The sequence below is a fragment of the Chroicocephalus ridibundus genome, chromosome 3 (genome assembly GCF_963924245.1).
Source record: "Chroicocephalus ridibundus chromosome 3, bChrRid1.1, whole genome shotgun sequence".
Taxonomy (NCBI): Eukaryota; Metazoa; Chordata; class Aves; order Charadriiformes; family Laridae; genus Chroicocephalus; species Chroicocephalus ridibundus.
This window is the reverse complement of record NC_086286.1, coordinates 32,913,403-32,931,304: the sequence shown is the minus strand read 5'-3', so window position 1 is coordinate 32,931,304 and position 17,902 is coordinate 32,913,403. Positions and strand designations below refer to the sequence as shown.

Here is a 17,902-nt window from a genome sequence, read left to right as displayed (position 1 = left end):
TTAGGCCACATACATGGTGTATGGGAACTAGCCTCTTCAGCACACGAAGAAGCAGTGCGTGGAGGCAGCCACCAGCCTGGGTGCAGTGCACTGCAGTTGTCTTGCTGTGTTGCAGATGTAGTTTCCTGTGGCTGGTAGCCCAGTCTTACCCATTGCTCTCTGATACTCATTCAGTTTTCCTCTGTGCACCCCCTTTTCCCCTCAGCTGGAACCCTTAGGGGAGAAGACAGATAATCAGAAAATAGAAGATGAGATTCTTCTCAAATGTCCAAATGCGGTAAGCTATGAGGGTGTCTGTGTTTATGTGGAGGTGCTAGGGGTGGCTGGGAGTCTGCGTGAGCCTTTACACAACTGCCTGGAGCACTGTCTCTGTGAGGGTGTCTCTAACTCTTCTCCACATACTTTGTGCAACTGCCACCAGTAGCAGTATGAGTGCTCCCCCATGAGATGGGAGAGCAAGCTTGTCCAAGGAGTAAGCTTCCTCACAGTCACACATCACTGCTGGCCAAAGCACAAGGGAAGGGTGTTTGGCCTGCCTAAACAAGATCATCAAGTATCCACACTGAACGACTGAGCTTCAGTGCGGGAAACGGGGCAACAATGGCACCAGTCAGCACAGCTCTGCAGAGGTCACTGGGACTGCCTTGCAGTGGGACCACAAGCTTCTTGTTAATCACACACAGCAGGGTCCTGAGCGTATTCTCTAAGTTCTGCCTGTGTAAAAATATTGCCCCAGGTTTACATTGTTATTGTATGGATTTTAAAAATGCCATTCCTTTCTTTCTTTTTTCTTTTTTTTTTTAATCATTGGGATTCATTTGCATGAAGCTGCTAATCGTCTACAGACATCTGAGAACTGGTGGTTGAGTAATAGAAATTTCCATGTATTCTTCTGATGCTTTGCAGTGACTCAGATTGCCTTGTTTTGTAGGCTGAGCCATTCCTGAGGACATATAAGAACAGTAATTACACATACCCTAACCAAACTCCAGTAAGTGTCAACATCCATCTCACTATTACTCTGTTGCATCTGCTCCTGTATGGTAACCGGATGAGTCATGCTCTGCACCACAGGTGAAATCAGTCTTTGGCCAAAGGGTTTCGGGAGGCTGAGCGCATGGCACTGAACAGGAAAGCACTCCCTGAGTTAGGCAGAATGCATCCAGAAACACCTGTAGGAACACATGCTCAGACAGCACAGTTATCAGTACGGGATGCTACTCTAATCTGAGCAATACTGAATATGACTATTGAATTGAGCAACTGAGGCCTGTCTGGTTAATTACATACTAAACAGGCTTTGGTTTATCCACCTGGCCTCTACTGGGAAGATCCTAGTTACTGCCGACTGTATTTCCTAGTCAAATGGTATTCAGCTTTCTTCTTCTCTTTAGAATCATGGAAGCCAGCTGCTATGCGAGGACAGGTCTCCATCCTCCCCTCCTGCAACTTCAGGTAGTCTTGCCTGTTTTGTCTTATGAAGCTGAATTACTTTCAACTGTCCTTCAAGATGAGTTTTTATTTTTGCTGAAATGACTGATGGACTGTGGAAAAATACTGATTGGAAAAGATGTAATGTTTTTTAGCAGCTGCTTGACAGATACAATGTCATACTGTCACGCAAGGTAACTTTCTGACTAAGTAGCTCCACTTAAATCACTGCCAGTGGAGAACTTCAAAATATCTCGTGAAAAAATTCCAATTTGTGTGCTGACGTAGCCTATAAGTGATACCACCTAAATCTTGGGGAAGGAAACCAGAAATCTAGCTTCCTGCATGTTATTCTAGGACATAGCAGTGTTCAGTTTTAAATAATACTTTCATATTGTCTTCTCCTTAGTCCTTCTTTGCCTTCTTACAGCTTTAATATGCTGTTCCTGCTTTGTCTAATACTGCATTGTTTTATCTTCATCTTGATGCTGGACATTGTTTGCAACTTAATATTATTTGCTCCTTGCTCTTCTGTGGTTTTGGTAGCAAAGTTAACCATTGACACGCTGAATAATATGCATTTGCTGCTGCTACAAACACATGAGATAAGCTGGAGAGAGCTCCTGTTTTAACACCTGGGTATTGGAAAAACAACATGCCTGAGCATCAGAATGCGCAATGGCATGTTTCACATATACAGTGGTAAAAAAGAACAGCTATTTCCTATCCAGGTTCAGCTGCATCTCTTTCCTTTGCAGTGCATTCCCTGAAGCCAGCTGATGTGAAAATTATAGCAGCTCTTGGGGATTCTTTGACGGTAAGAAGATAAGTGTTTTTACTATTCTCTTGGTAAAACTACAAACATGTGCCTGCTCCAGTGGAGGGGAAATAGCTGTTGTACCTAGAAGCAGAGATCCATTCATTCATGGATGATAATAGATCTAGCAGCTAGAACAAGAAAGAAGGTGTCAGTTCTCCAGCACTGTTCCTCCCACGCACATATTCACATGCTTTTGAACTCAGGCAAAAACACAGGCAAATCCTTTAAAGAGGTGCTTAAATCGTTTGCTGAGTTGGAGACAGAAGAGCTCAGATGCTGTTGAAACTAATGGGACAGAGTACAAGCCTTAGATTGTTGTGGTTTTCAAAGTTTTTCTGAATAGGAGTGGGCTGGTGAACCTGTTCTTTTGCCTCAGTTCTTTCAGGAACTAAGGGATATTGGATAATAGCCTTTTATTCATTTTAGCATTACTGAGATAAGGATGTGCTGGGGTGAGAGCCCTCTGACTTTATCCATTTCGGAAGATATTCAGTCTCTTTATCGTGTCTGTTTAACTCGTGGCTAATTTCTTTATCAAGATGTAGTTCTTGCTGAGGATTATTATCTTTGGTAGCCTAGAAGGAATATGTCTTAGCATTCAGACATCCTATATTCCAGTTATGTCTTTCTGCCTAATGTCTTCATACTGGTCAAAGACTGAAACTCTGCAGTCAGCTCAAAGGAAACACTGGGCAGAAAGATGTAATTGGAACATAGATTTATCTGAATCTGAGCCTTAACAACAAAGGCATTGTGTGTACAAACCATGAAGCATTTACAACTATCTGGCAGGCACGTTGCTAAAACTCCCACACACAGGAGGCTACTGAAATAAATAGAAGCATTTGAATGCAAACGTGCAATACTGACAAATGCAAGATATTCTGTATATAGCTGTGGTTGCCATGTTATAATATCCAGGACTTGGCAGGTGTTTCTGCTTCTAAGTATAGTCTGTAGGAAATGAGAAAAAAATGTGCTTTCATAGAAAGTGCAGTGGTGCGTTGCTGTCTTAGAGCTGTGCTTGGCCCACGCACAGTTATTCAGAACATCAGTTTCCCATTAATTCAATAAAGTTTATACATAGAAGAAAATGTAGTATTGTGGTTTAATCTCAGGTAGCAACAAATAATCTACCTGGTCTTGTGCTGTACTGAAGTACTACCCTGTACCCAAATTAAGCATGAAACTATAGTATCACAGCTGACAGGCACTCTGCTTCTGAATTGTGGTGGTGTTTTAGGAGGGATGTAGTTGCTAGCTTGCCTCTTTCTTCAGGGTAAGTGTAGAAAGTGCTTTCTTCCTTGCTGTAGTACCAATATAAGTGTCTCCATTTAGCACAATACTCTTCAAATCGGTGTAAAGGTATTATAGTGCTTCTTTCTGAGATACGTTTGTTTTCTCTGTTGAGTTCATATAGTGTTTCTTATCATTAGCCAGAAAGTTTTATGTGTTTGTCTGAGACGTTTTTATCATTCTTGAGTAATGTAAATGTAAATGAGTTATTCAGCTCATCCAGGGCCACGAGAAGAAAGCCTTTGTTTCATGCCTCCATCATATTTTGTACATCATATACAACGTGATGCTTGTAAAAAAAAATAATGACAGGTTTCACTGCGTTCTTCAGGAGGAAGGTTGGGGAAAAGCCAGATGCCTTCTAAAGCTTTTGAAGAGATGCATTCAAAAATAAATAAGATTACTATGTATGAGTGACTATTGTATTAGTAATTGTGCTTTGATTTCATTTGGTTAATGGAAAATAATGTCCAGGCTGGTACAGGAATTGCCTCAGATAATCTCCTGGATTTGGACACTGAATACCGTGGACTGTCTTGGAGGTAAGCCTTCAGCTAAGGTGAGGAGGAGCTGTGTGTTCTCTCCTGTAAAGCATATTATTCCTTTCCACATGTTTTGTGGCTTTCAGCTGTCAGAAAATTGAAAAAAAAAGTTGCTTCTCTGGCTAGCATTTCTTGTGAAGATGTATCAGGATCCAAGATTTGACATAAGGGTGGCTTCACAGAAGATGTTTTCAGCAATGGATTTTAAGATAGCCTTTTGACTTCTCTCATGCTTTCATCTTTGACTGCTTGTGACACTATTTTTATGGTGGGATGGCAAGTTGGAAATCTACAAAACCAGAGAAAAATCACTGGAAAAAGCAAGTCAGAACTGGTTGCTTTTGGGACTTCTCAAAGTTTGCTATTTCTGAACTTTTTGTAGTACTATGGAAAACAGTTTGTTTAACTGGATAACTTTTACCACATGCAGCACACAGCCATAAAAGACTAAATTTTTTTTGATGTGACGATGTAGCTCAGCTGACATTGACTGGTTCTGTGCTGTCATAACACCTCTCCATAAGATGGAGCGTGGCCTCAGTGTGTCCCACAAATTGAGAAGCTGGTGAGAACATACCCCTGTGTGGGAAGCAAGACAAGAGAGTGAGGAGCTGCTGCTGCTGCAGCTCTCTTGTCACCTAGGGCCTGGCAATTTGGTGCTACCTTAGAGTGGCTTCGTGAGGCTGGAACTGGCCTCAAAGTCAACCTTCTAATCTGCAGTACTTTAGGGCTCAATCATTCAAGTATGTAGCTGTCTTGGGCATTTTTCTGCCATTTCATAGTGATTGACTATACCTGTGTACACCTGCAACATCATTAAATCCTTCTGACAAGCATCTTTGCCACTGAAACCTCAGCCATTCTCCCCAATAGCACTTCTGTCCTCTCCATGTATACTGATAGATTGATAGCTACCAAATTAGTCACTTTTGCTTTTTCTCGTGATCTGCAGTAGATTTTCACTTTGCTTATTGGCTCTGTCCACCTAAGAGATGACTGACTGGTATTTTTCTTTCTCATTTTAGTATTGGAGGAGATGCGTCATTAGAGAATGTGACAACACTACCTAGTAAGTAAATGCTTTGCTAGATTTAATTGGCAAGATTGAAGAGAGGGAATGGGCTGATATGTTTACAGAGAGCTGTTAAGCATCTCAAAGCTGTTTTAGAGCAACTAACAAGAGCTACCTTTCAAAGAAACAATATCCTAGGACTAATGAATAAAAAGTTGGCTTCATCAGTGAAGCTAAGAAGCAGCTAGAAATTCCCTTCCTTTCTTTTCCCTCTCCCTTCACAACTGCTTCATGAGTGTTATTTGAATTTCTAAATAAGTTTGCTATGCCCATGCTTGTGATGCAATTAACATTTGCTTTTAATAAATATTCTACTACAGCTTTTTCCAAAAAGAGATGTTTGCATAGAATAGACCTCTTTGGTAAATAAAGCTGACTACTCATGCATGTAACCTGAAGGGAATAATTTTAACTTTCTCTTCACTAAAATATGCAACTTCTCATAGCTCGGTCTATTGTTAATGTAAAGCCACTGGAGTTTCAGTTTGGATCAGCTGTAATAATAAACTTCCATTTGAAGAGGAAGTTCCATTAACTGTCCAACAACTGTGTGTTGCCCGTTTATTACAAGCAGACTGTAACAAGAATCTAATTAGAATAAGCAATTACTGATTCACTGGATGCTATTACATTTGACAAAGCCTTCATTATAATGTGGTTAATTTCAGTCTTTGAGATTAAGGTAGCTTTTATAGTTTATAATGGGACTATTTTCACTATCAATCATGGGGCAATCGCAAGCACCGTTATAGGCTGGGCAGCGACTGGCTTGAGAGCAGCCCTGAAGAAAAGGACTTGGGGGTGCTGGTAGACGAGAGGCTCAACATGAGCCGTCAGTGTGCACTAGCAGCCCAGAAACCCAATCGTATCCTGGGCCGCATCAGGAGGAGCGTGGCCAGCAGGTCAAGGGAGATGATTCTCCCCCTCTACTTCACTCTCATGAGACCCCACCTGGAGTACTGCATCCAATTCTGGAGCCCCTACTACAAGAAAGATATGGACGTGCTGGAACGTGTCCAGAGAAGGGCCACGAGGATGATCAGAGGGCTGGAGCAGCTCTCCTGTGAGGACAGACTGAGAGAGTTGGGATTGTTCAGTCTGGAGAAAAGAAGGCTCCCAGGAGACCTTATAGTGGCCTACCAGTATCTTAAGGGGGCCTACAAGAAAGCTGGTGAGGGACTTTTTAGGATGTCGGGTAACGGTAGGACTAGAGGGAATGGATTAAAACTGGAGTTGGGACGATTCAGACTGGACGTTAGGAAGAAGCTCTTCACCATGAGGGTGGTGAGACACTGGAACAGGTTTCCCAGAGAGGTGGTGGAAGCCCCATCCCTGGAAGTTTTTAAGGCCAGGCTGGATGGGGCTCTGAGCAACCTCATCTAGTGGGAGGTGTCCCTGCCCATGGCAGGGGGGTTGGAACTAGATGATCTTTATGGTCCCTTCCAACCCTAACAATTCTATGATTCTGTGATCACCTGTGAATTACTGTCAACTTCCTTTTGGAAACTACTATGGAGGCAATGGAGAATGTGGTGGGATTTTGTCAGAACCATGCATCTGAGGCTTTCTTCTTCATATTTGTCAGTAGTATGAGATTTTTACACAGCTGTGTAAAAAATCTCTACTTTTTAGCTAGCTCTAGCTGAAAACAGTCTCCTGCTGGGCTGAGGCCCCTTCAGCCTTGCTTCACAAAGTCACCATCACATGACTGAGCATTTTATTTTAGGCTTTAACCACTACGACATGAGATAACTGCATGCAGTAATCATCAATTCTGCTTGTTTTATCCTGCAGTGACAGTGCAGGGCACAGCAAGCACGCTGCTGTCTTGAGTTGCTGCCAGCTGGTGGTCTCTCTCTTGCCACTGCTTGGTGGATGCAACTAGTTGAGTGGAAGCCACAGCAGCTGTGCTGTGCCGTCAGAGAGCAAAACTACGGCAGTGCTGGTGTGTGTTAGTCCCTGTAGGCAGGAAGCAGACATATATGCTTTTCCCTTTCATTACCATCTTTCTCTTTCAGACATCTTTCGAGAGTTCAATGTTACAATCGTGGGCTATTCGACCGGCACTGGGAGTGAGAATGATTCGAATGCATTCCTTAACCAGGCAGTTCCTGGAGCACAGGCTGAGTATGTAGCTTTTTGTTTTACATTTGCAGGTGATGGTTGCTTCATCTAATTCCCTTTCAACTGTCTCATGTGCTGTCACAACTTGCTCTGAACAGCAAGCAAAACCAGTCTAGTTAGAGTTGAAAATTGGCTCAAAACCGGTTAAATGTGTGGGCTTATTTCATAGCTGAACCTTCAAATGAAGCCAACAGTCCTGGTTATGAAATCCACAAACAAGAAACTGGCAGAAACTGCTTGGTTGTGGTTTCTACTCTTCCTCTTCAACATGTATTCATTTATCAATTTATCTGTCAATAAATCTCTGAGAGCATGGATGTTTTCAGAAAATAAGCATGTAGTGAACTGGTAAAGAGATACTAGGAGAAAAACTAGATGAAATATTCCATAATTCTGGCCTCAGGAGAAGCAAGCAGGAGCGGTCAAGAGAGAGGAAAAAACCCTAGCCACAGTCTGGAATCTGAAGCAGGGAAAATTGTCGATGGCCATATATGGCTTTTGGTGCATTGCAGACATAGGGACTGTAATATCTTGTGGTCACCTGAATTTGGCTCTTTGCTTTTGGTCACACCTGGGAGGCTGCATGAGTTCAGCTTTGCTGTACTGCTTATCCTAGAAATCCCTGGCTTGTTGAAAGAGTCAGTGCTGTTTAATTAAGAAAACAGATGGCTGCTGGAATTCAGTCACAGTTCAGGCACAGATTCTGGCAGACCATGCCTGGATTTGACATTGTTAGTTGATATTATCCAGACCTTTGTTTGTTTGTTTGTTTAAAGAAAAATTCCTATTAATTCCTAAGGAGGTCTTGGAAGTGAAGTTCAGAAGCCAAGTGAGGTGTTTGGGTTTGCTGTATCTAAGCAAAGGTTGTTGGGATTTATCGGGTATTTTTATTGCTCTCCTGTGGGCCTTGTGTAACTTCTGACTCGCACGAGCAATCTCAGTAAATGCTTGGATTTACTGGCAGAAATAGTCTGCTAGGTGCCCTGATATATCCTACAGCCTCCCATACCTGAGAGAAGGGATTTTGTTTCCTAGCGATGACTGAATATATCTGTGTATGTATGTCAGTGAAACATGTGCAGGGATTATAGCTCAAGTTCCTATGAAAGGCTGAATTGATTAACATCCTTCTACATGTTGCATATATCCAGATTAGCTTCAGCGTTCACTTGTTGGAAAGAATGAGATAGGTGCCTATCTCATATTTTAGATCCTAAACAGGCTTTTTGGAGTGGTGGGAGGGCTTGAAATGGGATACACAACCTCTTAAGTCACCAATATGACTTAAAGCAGTTTGTATCAGTTGTAACTGAGGCATTACTATTAAATAGTTACTTGTTAGCTGTATGAAATGAGTTGATGGATGTTAGTCTAATGAAAAATTTTCTATTTCTTCTATACTAATTAGTCTTTCATCTTCTCATGCAAGCAGCTGGACTGGATAAACATGACGAAGTGGAGCTATCTATGTTCTGCAACCCTCTTTTGTAAACATTCAGCATGGAGATGCAGACAACAATTGTCCCAGATTTGTTAGTTTTCTGTTGTTCTCTGTCTCATTACTTTCTGTAGAAAGGTTGCAAAAGTAAAGTCCTGTAAACTACTACACTAATATCCCTGAACTTTGTGATGCTTCTTGTGGGTTTCTGTTCTGTCACATTGTGGACCTTGATGCCTCTGAGAAGATGAACGCATCCTAATTGAATATCGAAATGTATTGCAACATAAGGAAAGGTTTCTTCTGCTTTAGGTATTTGTTTCTGGAATGATGGTGCGGTCCAGCATTTATTCTTCATCAGCCAAAAAATATCCATTTTACTATGATTCAGAGGGCAAAGAGTCCACCAGTTAATGCTGGTGTTTCAGAATTGTTACCTGGCCTGTCTCACATTTGGGTGCTAATCTGGAAACTGGGTGCTGGGACCTTTCTGAAATCAGGTAGTTCTGCACCCTTGGGAGCTTTTGGAAACCAGGTGTAAATAAATGTTTCTTAAATAAAAACAGTGGATGGTTTGAAGAGCTCTTTAGTGAACTTGATGCCAATGTAGCGAGGCAGGTCTCATTCAGCAAAACATTCCTAAGCCTATCTGCATTCATTGCCAAAGTGCTTACGTACGTGCTGGAGTTAAGGGTAGATCTGAAGCATGTTGCTGAAGCAAAGCCTGGTTGAGATCTCTGATTTCACATGGAAAAAAAGGTTATGAATTTAAAACTGAGAGGAGAGAACAGGTGACAGAAACTGTGAATATCTGTATTCCCCATTAGCAAACTGTTTCTGTTGATGAAGATCTAAATTTGGTGGAAACTGCGGCTCAGGGATGAATGATTGCTGTTACCGCTTCATTCAAGATGTTGTTAGATCTTACTGGCTGCATTGGCTCAGGATGCGTCAGCACTTCAGTGACTGCATGAGAAATCAAAGGTGTTGCAGACGATCAGGTCAATAAGCGGTGTTTTCCTCTGGATCAATATTGAAGTCAGTGCCCTCGTTTAGGGGTTTCCACAATAAGAACAGAAGGAAATTATGAACGCTTGTGGTAGCTTTGAGATATAAATAAGTAGGTTCTGACAGTGGACAAGGGTAACGGTGAGCAGAACTATTACATGAATACAGTGTCTGTGCCACAAGTAGATGTGTGACAGAGCTCATTCCCCATTATTGCCGGCTGGGGTTAACAGTTAGTGTTAGATCAGTATTCAGTTGGAGAGGGGTGGTGAGAGGTGTCTCCTGTTCCTACAATAAACACAGTGTTGCACAGAAGAGCTGAGCTCTGGTTGCCATACAAAACAAGTGTTGTGCTTATGAATGTCAGCTGATACGCTTCCAGAAATGATAGATAGTCAGTGAAGTGTTTCTAACGAGAGCCTGGAGGGAGATGCAGCTCATACTATACTACAGAGCTGCCTGGAAGGCCAAAGCTTTCCAACCATATTCTCTTTTCTGTGCATATTTGAGGATCAGTGTGTCAGGGCAGTCAAACAAGGTTGAAGTGTTCAGCCTTGGTAGCTCAAAATTCATGGCAGTTTATATATATGTGTGTATGTATATATACAAAAAAGAGACAGTGCTCATCTGACTATTGGAAAACAACGAGGCTGTCATCTTAATTTGTCTGAGTAATCTTGAAATTTTCTTGGGTTTTTAATTACTCTGTAAGGGTAGTGTGCACAGAGCTGCTTTACATAATTGAAAATTAAGTATTCACTCTGGGTGCAGGCTACAGAAATGAGGGAGGTGTGCACAGTGAGCTCCGAAACACTTCAGCTTTGCAGGGGGATGAGCTGTGGTTTACACACAAATGATGCTCAAGAGACCAGTTAAATATTGGGACTTGGGATTCCTTTTTTGTTTCCGTCCACGAGAAATAGATTGATAACAGCCTAGTTCTAAACAACTGGTTTATGTGCTAACCACTGTAACAGAAGCTGAACTTATGGCTCCAGATTAATTACTGAACATGAGTAAAATCAGTATGCGGGGTCAATTTGATGTTGACTTTCTGCAAAGATGTGAACGTGTAATCCACGGCAACATGAGGATTGTACTGTCTCCTCACTCAGTCCTTCTGCTATCTGACAACTTGATTTAAGGCGTAGGAAGAGCATTAATACTGTTCTCTCCGTAAGGGTGTTTTGTTCACTCACTAGTTGTTGTCCTTCTTCACAGGCACTTACCAGCCCAAGCAAGAAATCTCGTGAGACTAATGAAAACTGATCCCGTAAGTTGTCTGTGACTCCTTTAATCTTACAGCATGACAATAAACACAATAGATCCACCTGCAACGACACCAGATGTGTATCAAAGACAAAGAAATTCAGGCTTGTTATTTTCCTTTTATTGCACAGAGAATTGACTTCAGTGCCGACTGGAAGCTCATAACGGTGCATATTGGAGGCAACGATCTGTGCAACTGCTGTAAAGACCCTGTGAGTAGTAGAACTGGTTAACTAAAACTGTCGTGGGACTGTAATATCAGTGTAGAAACATGTCAAGGGAAATCCATGGATCCTTAGAGCCTTCAAAGAGACAGCACAAGTTGTATGTGCTGCTGTAGGTTTTGCTGGTGGTTGCTGCTGACAGTGTCCTGATATAAAAACAGTTACCAGCAACAGAGTAGGACGGTTGTGTTATCTCTGGTTTACTCCAGGGTAAGAACCACTGTCTTTTGACCATGAGCAAAAAATGGAAGGGAAGAAAAGCTTCACTTCTTTCATGTGGTAACTGCTCTACTGCTAGCATTGACTCTTTAGACATCCAAGAAAAAAATTATACTGCTTTGAACTACGACTAGTTCAATCCTACAGTTGTCATCACCTCATAACTCACAGTGTAGGGAGGTGCTAGGAACAGGTGAGGTATGTATGAGGGAAGTTGCTGCAGTGCTCAATGTAATTTGAATTTTATGCTTCTCTGGATTGTGGAGAAGCCTTTAGGGCTGCCATAAGGAGATCATGGGAGTTGAGTGGGAAGGTGGCAGGGAGAGGCCACCTTTCTCTGCCAGCTTTTACTCTCTTGCCTTTAATAAGCTAACTTCTTGTGAGCATTTTCAATTCTCCTGCAATCCCTTGTGCTTGAGAAATTTGCTGCTTCTGCAGGAGCCTCGCTAGGCATCTTTGCTGCTGCTGCCAAGTTTTATAGCTGTATTTATAGCTATGACCTTGACTGGCAATGATTTCACCTAATTTTACGAGAGCTTATCAACTGGCTGTGAGAATGCCTATGGCTGCGAGCACGCCTATGGCTGCTTGGTTTATGCTGTTCTGCATACGTTCAGATTAGGTTCCTTCCTGCATCTTTACACGAAGGACCCAGTGGATTTGGATTAAATATATTACTACTCAACAAGGTTTATTTTAACTCCAAAATTTCACCGAGTCTTTCTACATTTTAGATTAACTGATATTGAAATCCCTGGTCACTAGAAAGAAGCAAGAACATTCTACTGACCACAGAGCATGGCAGAAAAGGAAGTGAATTAATGTGACTCTCCAGCCTCCCAACCAAAATGCCTTGTTTCTCCATTTAGCAGTAATCTTTTCTCTTTCTATCAGGATCACTACTCTTCTGTGAATTTCATCAGAAGGATTCAAGAAACTCTTGATATTCTGCACAAGCAGGCAAGTGCTGTGAAATCGTCTAGCTCATACTGGTACATGACTGACTGATGCTGGCTCTTCTCTTTGTTTGATGTTGGGTTTTTTTTTCTGTTCTGGTACCAAACGTATTTCGTTGACTTCTACAAAAGCATTTTCTTTTGTCTTGTCTATCTGAAAGTAGTGAGATGCAGGCTGAAATGACAGACAGTAACACTGGACCATGGTGTTGGAAAAGAATCAAAAGCTGAGTTGTGGGAGTTTGGTGGGGTTTTTTGTTACTTCTTACCCCCCCACACCCCCCGCCAACTTCCAACAATGGAGAAAGGGAAGGGGTGTCAAATGGCTGGACTTTGGGGTAAAAGTGGGCTTGCATTGTGGGCTGCATAATCGGTTCCTTCTAAGCTAAACTCTGTTGTACCTTTCAGGTTCCGAAAGCTCTAGTGAGTCTGGTTGAAGTCATGGACCTCCTCCCTCTGAGACAGTTGTTTGTGGATACTCAAGTTCAGTGCCCCACTTATATGGCAGAGTAAGGCTTGTTTGACTTCCTTTTGTACCTGAGCTTACTGTCCGTGATGATAAAGCATGTTCTTATTCCATGCTTCTCTCATCATTTGAACTGATGTTCAAAGGTAGCACTGCAGTCCTACACACATCCCATGCAGTGCTGACATCACCCTGCCTGTTGGTGTTGCCTTCTCTTGGCTTTGACCTAAATGTTGTCAGAGGACCTGTGTGTTTTGTCCAGGTCTAGAACTGTAAGGTTTCCTGTGCTCCGTAATGTACAGGTCAATGAGCTTGAGTTAAAGTTATTGATAAGGGGTTCCTCAAGGTGGGGTTGAAGTCCACAAGCATTTGGATTTTCAGGCCTCTTGAGGGAATGTGGAGTATTTGCAGAGTAGTCAAATAGACAGGTTTCCCCTGTTTCAGAGGCTTTATTGCAATGGGAAATTTGCATTCCTTGATGACCCTCCATACAGGGACAATTTCTGTGTTTTGGGAATGCAAAAGGAATTGTTAATTGGAAAGGTATTAGCTCAGAGGTAATGCAGCCAGTACATTTCAAAGATCTGTTTTCTAGTTCCAGCGGGACTGGCATGCACCTCTATCAGGCTGCAGGGCCTTTGGATCCTGGTGTGTAATGAATGGGACAAACTATCATAGTACAGAGTACATCACTTTGATATTCTCGAGGGTGAAACCAAACTGTTTTAAAGTAGTATCATTCATATGAGGCAGAAAATAAGACTAAGGGTTGAAATGATGGCAAGGACGATAAGACATTTTCACAGAAATAGAACTGTACAGGTTTCCTTATTCCTCCCATGTCCAAAGGGGTTGGGTGGCAAAGGCTGACTTCTGCATTCTCAGATGTCTAACTCTCTCTATTCTTTTTTTACTCCTCTAACCTCTCCCACAGTTATCTGTGTAGTTGTGTTCTCACAGGAGAAGAAAACTCACCAAATCTCACGATGGTGAGGCAAGTCACCAGAGATTACCAGGTATGTTTATCAAGAGTGGTGCAGTTACTTTATCTCCAGTTGAGGTGAGCTCTTGATTACCAAGCAACATATCATAGCAATATTTTACCCAAATGGGCCCATGAGCTAAGCAGGAGGTAATTTGATGCTACCCAAAACACTATATGAATAAAACAATGCAGCAAAGCTCTTCAGAAAAATTTTGTTTTCTAACGAAAACAATGGATAGATGGGAGTTTAGTCACCAAAATCCTGTCCCCCACAGACAGTTGTAGTATTGTGTTCCAGCCTTGTCAGCCACTTTATGAGACACCTTTTGACAACAGCTATTTCAGTTAAGAAGAAAAAGTTTCCTTCTGATTCTTGGGCTCTCAAAAACAAAAAACAAGCCAAAACCAAAAAAAACTAGTTATGATGCAGAAATGTTGATGGGTTATTGGTGGTTGCTTTTTTGTTTCTTGCAGCTTGGCATTCGGAGACTAGTGGAGTCTGGCAGATACGATACTCATGAAAATTTCTCAGTGATCATCCAGCCTTTCCTGCAAAATCCCAAGATTCCCGTTGGTCAGGTATGGTCTAAAGAGACTCCTGCATGCGAAGGACTACGTGTGGGTATCTAGCCTTTAGAGACTATCTGAAAAACAGCTTCAGCTTGTTCTGTGCTTTTCTTAGAACTTTTTCCTTTTTGGTATAGTACACCAGATTTCTTTATATAGTTAGCAGTTCTTTGTTTTACATAATGTGCTGTTGAAATGAATTACTGTTTTGGAAAAAGAATCAAACCCCGAATTAAGAGGTTGGTTTGTGTATGTTCTCAAGGCTACATAAATAATTTTCTTTCTGAAAATATAACGTGATTAATAAAAGACACAGATATTAAGTTACAGTTCTTAAAGCAACATAGCTGTTTTGCTCACTGGAGACTACAGCACCACCTCCTCTTCATGTTCCATAACTCATTCTTCTGTGTCTGACAGAAAGAGAAGTTTGCATATGATGTGGTGGAAATAGCAGTTTTATGTAGCAAGCCCTTTTTCTTGTTATTGACAATTATATTTCAGTACCTCGAATGGTAAGTCTCAGTAAACTATAAATCTAGGGAATGACCCAAACCTTCTCTGAAACTCCATTTTCTAGTTGTCACATGCATCTACACTTCCTAATCTCACCTGGAACTAAGAGCAGATGGGGTAAAATATTAAGCAGGGATTGCTCTGGTATAATTGAACCAGAGTGATCCTGAAAATGCTGGCAATAGCTAGTGGTAACTTTGAAAAGTTCAGATGCTGCTACAGACAAATACGGAAAACTGACTGAAAGCTTCACAGGAAAAAACAGGCTTTGATATTTATTTTTGTTGTTGTTTTGGTTTTTTGTTTGTTTGTGAACCTCGTTTATGTGAAAAGTCATCGCTAGGGGTTTTGGTACTGAGGTAGGGAACACAGAAGTGAAAACAGAAGCAAAAACAGAAGCAAAATATTTCTGAACCTTTTTATAGTCTCACAAGCATTAGTTCAGATTTTAAAAAAGCTTGAGATACTGGGGTTTTTTGTATCTCACACAACATTTGAATGTTCCTGAACTGAAAACTCTGCCTCTAAACTTGGCAAAAGATCAGATATCGATTGCAAATGTTGGTAGCAGTCTTCTAATAAGCTAGCCCAAACACACTGACTCAAAACCTCCTCAAGTTTTGAGGAAGGACTGCTCTGACCAAAAAAACCCTGCTGTTTCAGTCACCTGTGATGTAAACTTTTTCTCATCTCAGTACTCACATGAAAGCCAAGATATTTAAATTTCCAAACTCCTTTTCCTTCAGATGCTCCAGTATCTGTATTAAAGTACACCTTTGCTCAGAAAGGAGATTGTACTGGTGTACTCGGTCAGCCCGGCTGCTTTTGCTTGGACACTTACTTGCTTCTTGTTCCTTTCAAACTTGCAGAACTGACACAGCTGTGAAAAAGCAGATAGGCTCTCTTCCTTCTGCTAAAGCATCCATAACATGCTCGTTACCATGCAAAGGTACTGCAGAGCATAGTGGTGCCTGTGGTGCCAGTTCTGATAACGTGCCAAGGAGAGGAACTCATCTTTATTGCAGAACCCAAAGACAGACTACACACATAATTGAAAATGGTGGTTCTGCTACTTCTGGGTGGATCTGCCCTTGGATGCACATAAGCACCTCTAGTTAAGTGTATCTAGTAGCTCATGGATCTCCAGTAGTACACTTTGTTGTGTCACCAGGTAGTCATGAGACTTTCCACATTGCAGCAGCAAGAACAAGTAGCATGAACCTCCCATCACTGGCTCTGATTTGGCCTCAGCAACCCTGAGTGGAGGTGTGGATTCTTCTGCGCTCAGATGTCTTTTACACTTTTGTTTGTAGGATGGGCATCCAGATATCTCCTACTTTTCACCTGACTGCTTCCATCCAAGCCAGAAAGGCCATTCTCAGCTTGCCAAGGCTCTCTGGAATGCTGTGGTAAGGTGACAGGGTCTGCATATAATGTGGTCTTTACCTAGACCTGACTACCATTAAAATAATCTCTGTAATAAAGATATTGCAGTTGCAATAAGGGCCTGGTTAACGCTGGACCTTGAGTTTGTTTCTTCTTTACTAGTTAGATACCCTCAAATTTCTGGCGCTGCTCTCAGCCTAGAACCTCTCGGTTTTCAAAGTGTGTGGGGAGGAGCGGGGCGCTGTAAGTGCGTGATCCCAGTCATTCGTTATGTCAGCTGAGCAAGTCTACTTCACCTATTGTCATGAAAGGCAGGACAGTATTCAATAAAGATGATGTTTCTGTGTGCTGATGTGGGAAACCACCAAATAAAGAAGAACTGTAACTGCATATGTCAATTTAAAATGGATTACTTAGAAGTTTGTTTTAAATCCACATTTTGTGAATGTCTCATTAGGAATTAAAGTGGCTTTAATTCAGTTTTGGTTTACTACCTTTGGAAATGAGTAAAGCTCAATAAAAGTGCGTCATTAAAGATTCCTTAAGCAAACTCATTTTACTTAGCATTGCAATGCAGTAGGAGTACGCATCTAGTCAGAGGCGGTATCTCAGATCCTGGATGGTAACTTCTTATGTACTTCGGGGTAATGTCTTAACAGCTGACATGATTGCTTGCAATCCTCAAGCAGTACCTCTAATTAAATTTCATTTAATCTTCTATGCATAAACAGCCTTTTGTTGGAGACGCCATCATGCAGCTAGCTATAAAAGTTGAGGGACTCTTAGTGTCTTGTCTTTTATGCAAGAGAAGAGAGTTTATGACCTTGCTTTCTGGCGAAATTCCAAGGTACTTCATGTGCCTGCCAAAATCCTCCAGGAGTTCAAACTGATCCAGTGTAGCTTTCCACTTGCCATTTTAAGCTTCTTTCTAGAGTTGCTGTTTTGTTACGCAGTTGCCATGTTCTTTCTGAGAAATAGATGCATTTCAGCAGTGGGTAAATCAAGGTCTGTAAATACAGGCAGCTTTATATAAATTTGAAAGGTGTATTTAGATTCATTTGGATTAGAATTGTTATACGAATGTAAGATGAGCCGGAATGGTTAGAAAATCGGGTTTTTTGTTTTCCTTTCTAGTTACAGCCTGTAGACCAGAAAGCTGACTCTTTTGATTTCACAGCTGACATTGTGCTCGCCTGTCCAACTCAGGTAAATATACCCACGTTGTGGAGATTGGGTATCAGGTGGCTGTACATGCTCGCGCCTGCTGCAGAGAGCAGGGGTTCAGTATCTCTAAAAGAAGTTCACTGAAAACTTTTGTTCTCTGCTTACCTCTGAGTGAGCAGGTTCTCTCATACACCTGCTCTGGTGTCCCCTGGCTTTTTACTGTGCAATGAATGCTGATTGACAACATGCTGATTTGTGTGTTTTCAGTTGTAGCAGAGGTTGGGTTTTGTGATGTTTGTGAAGTATAGAGGCAGCTCAAGCAGCAAATAACAGAATATGCTGCATTAACTTTCCCATCAGAATCAATGGGGTTTGGGCACCACAGTGTCTCTGAAAACTCTGGTGTCTGTTATCTTTTG

General features: G+C 41.7%; 1 protein-coding gene across 1 annotated transcript in view; it reads left to right on the top strand.

The window, feature by feature from the left end:
* Positions 1-17,902, top strand: part of PLB1 (phospholipase B1) — an 84,651-nt gene that overhangs the window by 41,833 nt on the left and 24,916 nt on the right. Inside the window, exons 29-43 of the mRNA XM_063328658.1 lie at positions 206-277; positions 932-991; positions 1,395-1,455; positions 2,190-2,248; positions 4,022-4,089; positions 5,115-5,158; positions 7,180-7,288; positions 10,953-11,004; positions 11,132-11,212; positions 12,338-12,403; positions 12,808-12,908; positions 13,800-13,881; positions 14,325-14,429; positions 16,247-16,342; positions 17,454-17,525. Of these exons, the coding sequence (XP_063184728.1) occupies positions 206-277; positions 932-991; positions 1,395-1,455; positions 2,190-2,248; positions 4,022-4,089; positions 5,115-5,158; positions 7,180-7,288; positions 10,953-11,004; positions 11,132-11,212; positions 12,338-12,403; positions 12,808-12,908; positions 13,800-13,881; positions 14,325-14,429; positions 16,247-16,342; positions 17,454-17,525 (1,128 nt within the window). The remainder of the gene's footprint in view (positions 1-205; positions 278-931; positions 992-1,394; positions 1,456-2,189; positions 2,249-4,021; positions 4,090-5,114; positions 5,159-7,179; positions 7,289-10,952; positions 11,005-11,131; positions 11,213-12,337; positions 12,404-12,807; positions 12,909-13,799; positions 13,882-14,324; positions 14,430-16,246; positions 16,343-17,453; positions 17,526-17,902) is intronic.